Here is a 12,483-nt window from a genome sequence, read left to right as displayed (position 1 = left end):
ATTATATATATATATAGATAGATAGATAGATAGATAGATAGATAGATATATATATAGATATATATATATATATATATATATATATATATATATATATATATATATATTTATATATATATATATATATATATATATATATATATATATATATATAGATATAGATATAGATATATATAGATATATATATATATATATATATATATATATATATATATATATATATATATATATATATATATATATATATATATATATATAGATATAGATATAGATATAGATATATATAGATATATATATATATATATATATATATATATATATATATATATATATATATATATATATATATATATATATATATATATATATATATATAGATAGATAGATAGATATATACGGTGCATTACGGTGTATTATATATATATAAATTAGTAGAAAATCACTTAATAAAAATTTTTCATTTAACAATGTGTTTCATCAATAAAGAATTAGGACTCATCAGAAAATTTCTGATGAGTCTTTATTGATGAAACACATTGTTAAATGAACAATTTTTGTTGATTTTTGTTCTTTTAAAAACATCAAGTACTATATTTGTAGAATGCACTTCAAAATCGTTTATATATATATATATATATATATATATATATATATATATATATATATATATATATATATATATATATATATATATATATATATATATATATATATGCGTGTGTGTATATATATATATGTGTGTGTATATATATATATATATATATGTGTGTGTGTGTATATATATATATATATATATATATATATATATATATATATATATATATATATATATATATATATATATATATAAATGTATATACATGTGTATGTATGTATATATGCATGTATGTATATACCATACAAACATATATGTAAATATTTTATAAATAACAAGTTAATTACTTCAAGTAATTGGTTAAGAAAGATATTCAAATAAAGTATTAAAGTAAAAAGTCAAAAATTTAGCATATGGGTTCATTGTCTCAGCTTCTTAGAGACAATTAACCCATATGATAAATTATGCAACATAAACCTCTATTCTATTCTTCTATTCAAAATCTATTAGCCATTTAACAGACACAAAACAAATTTATTAAGATAATGGTTGAATTCTCAAGTAATTACGAGTTTCTAGAATCAAAAGAGAATGTAAGATATTTCATTGAAGAAAGCAAAAAACAAATGGCAAATTCGCTGAAGCAGTGGAACACATGAATGGGTGAGTTTTATACAATACAACTGAAAATTTTTGTTTAAAACAACAAAAAATGGATAAAAGGGTTTAAAAAAAAGAAAATAAATGGAAAAATGGATAAAATAAAATAGTTAAATGCGCACTTATTTGCAGAAGAATTGTTATCAATAGCTAACTCAATCTTAAAGTAACAAGGAAGAAAATGGTAATGGAATATTAGATTTAACTTGAAAAAACTTAGATAAAATGAAAATTAAGTAATTTCTATAAAAAACCTGCAAAAGTTGGACATATAAAAGTTGGTCTATAGAAATAATTCAAACATGTCTATACCTTAAAATTCGTAAAAAAATGTGATCGATAAAAGAAAATAATTGGATAAAGAAATATACTACTTGCAAAAACTATTATGAAATACGGGATTATCCAACCTTTCCAAGACAAAATGTTAAAAAAGGATGGTGAGTATTATGAAAAATATTCTGTTTTAATCACTTGTCAAAAGAATGGAGTAACTCAAGAATTTGAAAATGAAAGTACCAAAATACCAAAATGGAAGTACCAAGTTATATTTGAATTCTGATGTAGCTGCTGAATTGTCAGAAGCAACTTCAATCTATCAGTGTACCTTAACTCAAGACAGTACCAAACTTGAGTTACCTAGAGCTTTTTAGTTTTGTTATTTCTTGTAGTCGATTTCAAAATCCTTAATACTTACCTTCTCATGTTAAATATCTAATCACTTACCATGTTAAATATCTAATCACTTACCATGTTAAATATCTAATCACTTCCCATGTTAAATATCTAATCACTTACCACGTTAAATATCTAATTGTTTTGCCAACAGCAACAACTGATTGTTAAACATTACCATATTAAAGGAAATAATGTAATGGGAACAAATCAACAAAATTATCTAAGTTATACCACCAAAATTATCAGAAAAGTATTGGATTATACAAGGATGAGCTGAAATCTGTGATGCAGATTTAAAATGCAACAAGTGTAAAAAAATTCTCTACCTGCTTAAAAATTGATGGCCCATCTACCAGCAATTTGTTTAAAGGAGCCACTTTGAACATTTGCTAGAATTAGTATCGTAGTAAAAAATTGGTTTTGCAAGACCATTTTTTACAATGTCAGGTAGAGGGAAGATTCAACCAAAAAAACTTATGCTTATTTACTTGTTTGTTAAGCAGTACATCTTGAGATAGCATACAATTTACATATGGAATTAAAAAATAATAATTATCTATTTTAATTGTTAGAATTTAAAGAAGTTGGAAATTAATTCTTAACAAATACCTAGAGAGCAAGTCAAAAAGCATTCCAGAAAGCAATTCGTCTTATCCATTTTTTAGAACATTTTTCAAAATGAATTCATGAAATATTAATAGAAATCTCTCATGTTTCCTCATCACTTAATAAAAATTTTTCATTTAACAATGTGTTTCATCAATAAAGAATTAGGACTCATCAGAAAATTTCTGATGAGTCTTTGTTGATGAAACACATTGTTAAATGAACAATTTTTGTTAATTTTTTTTTTTTTTTTTTTACAATGTCAGGTAGAGGGAGATCCAACCAAAAAAATTTATGCTTATTTACTTGTTTGTTAAGCAGTACATCTTGAGAAAGCATACAATTTACAAGCTTTACAACTAATAAAGAAATCAAATGGCACTTAAATGCTCCATTAGGACCTTATCTTGGTGGTGTATTTGAAATAAGTTAAGGCTACAAAATGTGCAGTAATTGCAATACCTAAAAATGCCAATATTGCTGATGAGCTCCTTTTTTTTTCAGATGCTGAGAATTTATTGAATTCTCGCCAATTAAATTATCAAACTCCAGATTAAAAGATAATGTTCTCTTGACTCCCAATCATTTTTTGATTGGGCAAGTTGGATGATAATTCACGCCTGTATCAGTTAACTCTATTTTTCTAAAAAATGTTGGCATAGAATGCAAGAGTTAAAAGTATCAAAGAATGGCTTCTCTTCTTGTCAAAACTGTAAATGGAATTAAGAAATAATAATTATCTATTTTAATTGTTAGAATTTAACTTATGTGAATTTATTTATTAGGTATACTAGGTCAAAAATTATTAAGAAATAACCATTTAAAAAATCCAAAACATTTTTACCAATACTGTATATAGAAGTTTAGTACAAATGCTATAATAAAGTGTTTAAAAAGATCAATGTTTTTTAAAAATCAATATCTGTTTATTTAGTTTGTTAAATTAATAAATTATTAGAAGTTCAACTATTAACAAGAAAAGTTTTTAGTGTTTATTTTTATTTACACAAAATGAATAATGTACTCAATAAAGATGATACTTCTGGAGTTTTTCGTAGACTGTTAAACATTTTAAAAAATGTGCGAGTAACATCACAACAAAAAGAAGTTGGAAATTAATTCTTAACAAATACCTAGAGAGCAAGTCAAAAAGCATTCCAGAAAGCAATTCGTCTTATCCATTTTTTAGAACATTTTTCAAAATGAATTCATGAAATATTAATAGAAAAAAAGTTGAAGATAAATACTTTTTCCACCTTAACATTCAATTAAATCGTAAAGTTTTTAGTCTTTCTGTTAAAAGTTGACATGAAGGTCGGGCCACACTGACTTTTCCAAGTGTTTTTAGAGTTCTTCTGACTGTCCTTTCATCAACATTGAACAATTTACTTGTCTTTCTGATGGATACAGTTGGATTCTTTTCAACATGCTTTTTAAGGTTTTCTGTGAACTTTTTATCAACTTTTTTATTTACTGGAGAAGGCATTTTGGCTCTCTCAGCACTGCCACCTTTAACCACTTTGTAAAATGTAGTTTTAAATACTCCAGAAATACGAAACACTTCATGTGCAGAAAAACCTGCGTAAATTAAATTTAAAACTTCGGTTTTTTTGGCTTCCATTGTAAAGCTTTTAACTAAAATGTGTTTTACTTTTTTTTTTTTTTTTTTTTAAACATCTTCGCTTCCAACAAGGCTGCAAGCAGCCACTAATTAAAGTTGGAAGTTACTGTAAGAGAAAAGATGAAGATTGTAGAGCAAGATAACGATTGACGGACGATTTAAAAGATTGCAAATTATATGAATCAGGAAAGCAAGATGAAGGAAGCGAATTCCAAAGAGCTGATGTTCGAGGAAAAAAACTAGACGAATAAGCGTTTTTGGAGCACTTAGGAACAGTCACAGAAAAAGGATGACACTTAATTGAATGACGAGTAACACGAGAATGAATTTTAGTAGATGGCACAAGAGACGTTAGCTCTTTCGAGCAGTGCCCATTATAGTATTTGTAGAAAAGAGAAAGAAAAGCAACATTACGACGATGTGATAATGGTTGAAGGTTGGCTGCAAGAGCAGGTCCAACTATGTTTACAATGCGTTTTTGCACCTTGTCCAAAAGAGAAAGGGCATCATTAGAAGATCCGCCCCAGATATGGCAACAGTATTCCATACAAGGCCGGATTTGAGATTTATAGAGGTAGAGAATAGAATCCAGAGTAAGAAAGTGGCGAGCTCGATAAAGAGATGCAACCTTAGCAGATGCTAATTTTGCAACCGATTTGATATATGGTTTCCAAGAAAGATTGGAAGTAAGAGTTAATCCTAGAAGATGAAGAGTAGGTGACTCATCGAGTACATCACCGTTCATAAATATAGGAAGATCTAAATTATTGCGATAACGATTGGCTGAAAAAAATTGAGTTTTATCTGAATTAAAGTTCACCAGCCACTGTGAGCCCCATGCTGTAGCAGAAGTGAGATCCTTTTCAAGCTCAAATGCCCCCTCCAGGCAATCAGAGGGTGTTGGTTTCTTATCACGACAAGAATAAATGGTAGTATCATCAGCAAACAATGCCACCTTAGATGTGAGAATATCTGGAAGATCGTTAATGTAAATTAAAAAGAGTATAGGGCCAAGGATAGAACCTTGAGGAACCCCTGAAGTTACAGAATAAGAAGAAGAGTGTTGTCCATCGAGGACAACTTTTATGCTACGATTGGAAAGGAAGGATTCAATGATCTTAAAGATGTTGCCGGATACACCATAAGAAGAAAGCTTATGGAGAAGACCAGCATGCCAAACTTTATCAAACGCTTTTGAAATGTCAAGAGCGATGGCCTTAACCTCTCCACCTTCATATAATGCACGATAAAACCTGTCAGTTATTACTGTTAGCAAATCAGCTGTAGAACGAGAAGATCGAAATCCATATTGATGGTCAGAAAGTAAGTTATTAGATTCAAGATGAGAAATTAAGTGTTTGTTAATTAAAGATTCAAAAACCTTGCTTATGATAGGAAGAAGACTTATGGGACGGTAGTTAGACGAATCAGATCGCTCCCCAGAATTTTTGAAGATAGGGATAACAGATGCGGCTTTCCAGCAGGCTGGAAAACAAGACTCTGATAAGCACTTGTTGAATAGTTTTGAGAGTATAGACGACAGCTCTGGAGAACACTTCTGCAAGACAATAACAGGTATGTTGTCTGGGCCACAAGCTGTAGAAGAGTCTAGACAGGAAATCACTTTAGATACAGATGCTGAAGTGATATGAATGTCAAGCAATGAATCAACCTGTTTGTTGGCAATATCAGGTAGAACGCAATTAGTGGAATCAAGAGATGATATTGATGAAAAGTTTTTAGCAAACAGTTCGGCTTTGTCTTTAGGTGAGGTGACAAAGTCTGAACCATACAAGAGAGGTGGAATTATAGATTTGCCCTTATTATTGATATTATTAAAGATTCTCCAGAAGTCACGAGAGCCTAATTTTTGAGATGAGATACGAGATTTCATGACCTGAGAATAGCGGGTTTTGGCGTTAGACAAAACCTTTTTACAGTTGTTTCTAGCAGTAATAAACAGACGTCTGTTTTCTGGAGAATTGTTTTGCTGATAAATATGGAAGTAATGGTTTCGATTGGCAATCGCAGCAGCACAGTGTGAGGAAAACCATGGAGGAGAGTGAGGCTTGACCTGGAATCGTCGAGAGGGAATAAAAGATTCCATGCCAGCCTGAATCCACGAAGTTATATAAGAAGCACATTTGTCGACAGGAAGTTGAAAGATTTCTACCCAAGGGCCATCACGAAGAAAATCACGGAAAGAATCCCAGTCAGCTTTACTGTAGTTGTAAGAGGTTCGATAATAGGGGTATTCAGGTGATGAAGAAGAATGAGATATTAGTTTTAAAGAGATCAAACTGTGATCAGAAGCACCTAAGGGTGAATGTGGAGAAACTGAGCACTGACTAGGATCAGAAACAAGACATAAGTCGAGTAGAGAAGGTAGATGATTCGGGTTGTCAGGAAAGCGAGTTGGAAAGTTGACTATTTGAGTTAGGGATTGAGAAAGGCAAAAGTTGTGGGCTGTAATGCCTGCAGAGTCACTGACACTAGAGCCAAGCCATTCAGAGTGGTGAGCATTAAAGTCACCGACAACAACTATATTAGCTGATGGATAAAGAGAGAGGGCTTGGTCAATATGATCAGAAATAACATCAAAAAGAGTACAGTCTTGAGATGAAGGAGATCGATATAGAACAAAGAGAAAGGCAATAGAGTGAAGTGGTGCTAAACGAAAGCACATGAAAGAATAGTCTGTGGATTCAAACCTAGTTTCACGACAAACAGGTGAATTCTTACGAATGTAAATGCCCAGGCCAAGCATGTGACTATTGGAGTCTTTACGAATCAGAGGAAGATAACCATCAACACTAAGATCACAAGATGAGACAGCCAAACTCAAATTAGTCTCACAAAGAGCAAGTAGGTCTGGTGAACTTTGCAAGAGATAAGACTCAACAGAAGAAAAGTTACTTCGAAGACCACGAATATTAGTGAATGATAGGTTTAGAGAACTTGGTGATAATGATGGTTTTTTGTGTTTTATAGTTTTTGGTACTTTATTCATTTTTAAATTAGATTGAAGAACTTGACTCAAAGCATAGATAGTACTCAGAACACTGTTTAATAGCCCAAGCAATTGCCTCATTACTACTAATAAACCCTAAGCCGTAACAAAGGGCTCCAAATGTGGCCTCCGCAATGCACACCAAAAGTACAAACAGGGACACCATCCATGCGCAACATGGCACTGTTAATACTTTGATATTTTTCAGCTGTTGATGGAATCAGCCTCTCTGAGAGCTACCACAGAGTTCGGGAAACCTGACTACCAGCCGGCCTCAGAACCATAAAACTGAGTTTTAGAGCTGTACCCTCATAAGGAGATAATAGAATGAGTTGCCTAGTCATAAAAACAGTGACACAAGCAAACCCATGCATTGAGTCAAGAAGATCCAGCATTCAACATCCTAAACTGGAAACAATGTATTAAAAATACATCTGCGCCAGCCTAATAGATGAAGAAGGGGTGCGAGGCTGGTTAACAGATAGAATCTGTTTACCCCTTAAGTCTTTGCCTAGGAGGCCTTCTACAAGACAGTAGCTGGGTGCATTTAACATCTGCCCAAGATGAGTATTTTTATCGAGACACCATCTCTAGCCTTTACTCAACCAAGAGCCCCAAGGCAGGGGGTGTTTTAAATCGGAGTTGGCATCTCCTAGCCTTTGCCTAAAAAGGCGTATCCTACAAGGCAGCAGGACATGAAGCAGATTGTACTTACTATTTTATTAAAATCTAAGACGGTCATTGAACATTAATCAACAAAAGCGAATTGCAGAAGTATTTTATTTACATCACAAAACCTAGCTGAAAGTTAGTTCACGAATCGCTGCCACACCCTGTAATGCGGTAGTGGTGTAGTGGTAGAGCACTCGCCTCATAAGAGGGAAGTTCCAAGTTCAATCCCCACTATGTCCCTGGTAGTACCATGCCGTAATAGTCAACTTGTTTCTCCGCGCAGCGGCCTTGTTTATCAAGGTTCGTATTTTGAAGTTAAAGAGTTGAGAAAGGGTTGTAACCACAACTAAATTAACCTCCTCGACTATAGTGGCTTTCATAGCCTTAGGGAGGTGAATTGAGATATAAAAATAAAAGTCCTCATTTTGTCAGAGTATTTTTGCCAAAACATCCTTACTTGTAGGTTGTTAATATCATTTTACCACTGTTAGTTGCTGCACCCACGGTTGGTGGGTGGTAGCTGGAACAGTTTTCTGCATTTCATATAAGTGTTAACAGACTTCTTCATCTCTTTTTTACAGTTTTTTTTTTACAAATTTTCTAATGAATGCTCCCACATAACTCTGCAAAATTTTGTTTGTGTGAGTTTTGTTGAGACTTCTTCCACTGAAAAAGTTGTTATTAAGTTTCAATAAAACATTAGTGTTTGATTTTGGTCAACTTGGTGTAACTATTAACAAATCAGCAGTTAATATTTATTTTTAAGAGGCAATTATTTCAAATGAGATGTTAAAAATTGTTGAACAAAGGCTCAAATCCATGTAAAAAAAAACTTTTCTTTTATTAATGGTAGTTCTTAAGTCCAGACTTATTTAAAGTTTATGCAATAATAACTTTAGCAGGTTCAATGATCTTTTAATAATTTCTCACATCAAGCTATTTAAGTTTTAAATTAAGGTGATTTTTTAGGTTTTAGGTTCTTTAACTTAATTTCTTTTTCTCAATTAATCTCTTTTCAATTTATCTTTTTTCAATTAATCTTTTTCTCGATTAATCTCTTTTCAGTTCCTCTCTTTTTTTGTTTTCCATTTTTCTTTTCAATGCCTTTTTTTTGAATTAATAAGTTGTAGTGGTAGTGTTCTTGCTTTATAAGCAAGAAGTTCTAAGTTTAATCACCATCATGTCCCTGGTAGTATCGTACTTAACTTGTTTCTTTGCGCAGCAGCCTTGTTTATCAAGGTTTTTGGAGGATGTAAATTACAATAACAAAAAAATCAATTTTTAATCTCTTTTTAATTAGTCTATTTATAATTTTTAAATAATCTTTTTTCAATTCCTTTCTTTTCAATTAATCTCTTTTCATATAATCTCTTTTCAATTAATCTTTGTTTTTAATTAAAACAGTTTATTTAATTTGTATTTTAAATATTGATAATATTGATATAGATACAAATAGACTTGTTTATATTACATCTAATAACTGTACATTTACATTTTTTTTTATTCTTTGTTTTTTTATAAATTTGCACCTTTTTTTTTTTTTTTTATAATGTTATTGACCTTCCCGAGGCCAAGTAGTCCACTTCAGTTGAAGAAGCTACTTTATTGTGGTTACAGCCCTTTCTCAACTCTTTAACTCCACAACACAAACCTTGAAAAACAAGGCCTCATCATAGATTTTTTGATTCTTCTGTTAATTTTAATTTTATTTTTTATTTTTTTTATTATGTTAAACTTTTTTGTAGATGTTCATTTTTTCATAGCTCGCAGGATAAGATTGAAGTGAACAAAGACACTTTGGCTTACCTTGCAGGTATAATACTTTTTAATATGATATTATTATTTTAATAAGAAGCGGTAGCAGACTAGTGATAGAACATCCACAATCATGAGGTTCCAGGTTAAAATCTACCCTATGCCTCTGGAAGTAACATGCTCAACCTGTTTTATTGTGCAACAGCGTTGTTTGACAAAGTTCATGTTTAGAGTTTAGTATTCAGAGAGTTTAAAATAAAATTAAAAAAAAAATACTTAAGTAGCCTCTTTAACTGTGGTGGCTCTGCAGCCTTGTGGAGTTGAATTTAACTTTTAATAATATTTTATACTTCGGTTTTAAACCAATAAGTTTTAAGTCATTTTGGTTGGCATTTCAAGTCACACTTTTGTTACTACCTTACTGAACATTTCATGACACGTTGCTTTTTGATTAGTTGATACCAGCTCCATAAATTTTTTATTGGGTTTATATTGGGTGATTGTGCTGGCCAAGACATCAAAATGGCCAATAATCACTGATTATTTTGCTGAAAGCTCAAAAGTACTTTCAACAAAATAATCACTGATTATTGTGGTTACAGTGAATACAACCCAAGCAATACAACACTAGCAAGCTATTGTGTGAAAAATCCAAAAGAATGTAAGCATCTATCAAAAGAATAAGTATAAAGCTCTGATTAGTGAGTATGTAAATATTATTAAGTTATAAGGATTATTAAAACAGATTTAAACTTTGTTTCAAAATTTTATCATCTTTCTCCACAGGGTGATTCAACATTTTTGAAAAAATATCTGCTAATAACCCTTTAATTTCTTATGCACTAAAATCTTAAATAACAAATATTTAAATACAAAAAATTAAATGATAATTATTTTTAAATCTTTTATATCCGCTGTAACACAACATACTTTTGGAAATCTTTTTTTTCATTTATGAGAGAACTCATTTAATGCAAGGATCCTTAGCAACCTCTAAAAATATTTTTCATTTATATATAAATAAAATTATTATATATAACACATTCAGAGGGTGTCTTCAAATATTTTTCAATAATGTTATTTTTTGAACCACCCTAACCTTGCACCTACCATATAATATTCTACTTTTTCCTCTCTGAACTGTTAAATTATACCCATAGCATAAATAAATTTAAAAATGCAGACTTTCCATTAATTTAACAGGTCATCATTTTTTAAAAGAGTTGTAAATGTTAAGAAAGCAAGTGCATACAAACTTTAATATATATATATATATATATATATATATATATATATATATATATATATATATATATATATATATATATATATATATATATATATATATATATAGGCTAGTAGTAAATGCAAAAAGATTGATTGATTCTAGTTAATTTTAACTTACTGTTTTGTTTCAACATATTTCAATCCAAATTAACCAATCAGATTGTATTTTTTATTCATAATTGTTGTGTGTAGCGTTGATGCCAGTTTCTGAAGAAATTCGATTGAAGCTTTACAATGAGAAACCAACTTATTCGGCTACTTTGACAATAAAACGTAGAAGATCAAAGATATGCATTGATGCATGTAAATCGCAATCAATATCATCTAGACTCTCTTCATCTGGAAGCATTGATATTTTTCTTACCAAGAGAAGACACATATTTGAATCCTCTACTTATAATTCACTACTCGATCCCATGCTTTTGAGAGGTGAAGAACGACAAGCCTTACTTATTGTATTATTGGTATGAAAAGTTAATTATAAATTATACTAATAAATAATGTTTAATATTTTTAAAGAATAATTAAAAATATAAAAAAAGTTTGCACTTATTTTTCCTAGGCAACACTCGTAAATCACACAGTAGATGATTTTGAGGCTAAATCATTATTCGAAGTTTTAGCTGAAGCAAGTGTTTTGTATCCTGAAGTTTTTCCTATTTGGTATGTTTTTTCATCTTTTATATTATTTTTATATATATATTTGATTTATGTTTTTTGTTTTACTTCTTTAAAACTTGAATTTTTCTTTTAAGTTTCATTTAAGATTTTAAGCATTATAAACCTATGTATGCTTATTAATGTTTCTTACAATAACTCTTTATGTAGTATATCTAATCTAATTAGAAAATATTTCTTACAATAATTCTTTTGGTAATATGTTTAAATTAATTATCATGTTTCAAATAAACATAATTTTGTAAGATAAATACAATTCTGTAAAATTATGGAAATTTAATATTGATACTTGCTAGCACTTAAATAATAACTGTATAATGAAAGTATTTACTATCAGATTTTTTTTACACTAAGTAATTTTTTTTTGGTATTTTTTTGTTAAAGTCACTCTATCATCAACCGAAAGCTTTGTAATGTTCTAAGTCATTCAAACGATGCTGTGACTTTATCTGCTGCTCAAACTATTGTCCAATCAATATCTTCGTTGGCTGGCGAGTTACCTACTTTAGGCCTGCAAAAATTAACTAGTGAGTTTGTTAGTATTAAATCTAAAATATTATTATTATCATCATCATCGTCATCATTATCATCATTATTACCATCATTTTTATTACTATTACCATTATTAATATTAATATTATTAAGTGTGTTTTTTTTTACATATAATAAGTTTTCCTTTGTGGGGAATTTCAAATTTATTATTTAACTTATTAAAGTTTCATTAATTATTCTCCTTTAAAAAAATAGGTATTGGCTTCCATGGCCTTCATTCCTTTCCAGGCCCGTTTACTGAGGTAATTTATAAATGTTTCATTTCTGTTAAGTAAGCATTTTCTCCTTATATGCAAATCAAAAACCTAGTTTATAACAAGTTAAAAGAAAGTAAAAACTCATTTTTATATAAGTTAAAAAAATCAATCA

General features: G+C 29.9%; 1 protein-coding gene across 1 annotated transcript in view; it reads left to right on the top strand.

Moving 5' to 3' along the window:
- LOC100199240 (neurofibromin) overlaps positions 1-12,483 on the top strand; it is a 196,769-nt gene that overhangs the window by 183,239 nt on the left and 1,047 nt on the right. The window contains exons 65-69 of the mRNA XM_065807168.1: positions 9,606-9,655; positions 11,077-11,348; positions 11,447-11,547; positions 11,947-12,089; positions 12,310-12,356. Coding sequence (XP_065663240.1) covers positions 9,606-9,655; positions 11,077-11,348; positions 11,447-11,547; positions 11,947-12,089; positions 12,310-12,356 — 613 coding nt within the window. The remainder of the gene's footprint in view (positions 1-9,605; positions 9,656-11,076; positions 11,349-11,446; positions 11,548-11,946; positions 12,090-12,309; positions 12,357-12,483) is intronic.

Source organism: Hydra vulgaris, chromosome 10 (genome assembly GCF_038396675.1).
Source record: "Hydra vulgaris chromosome 10, alternate assembly HydraT2T_AEP".
NCBI classification, from domain to species: Eukaryota; Metazoa; Cnidaria; class Hydrozoa; order Anthoathecata; family Hydridae; genus Hydra; species Hydra vulgaris.
Note: the sequence above shows the minus strand (reverse complement) of the source record. Positions and strands in the feature narration are given on the sequence as shown.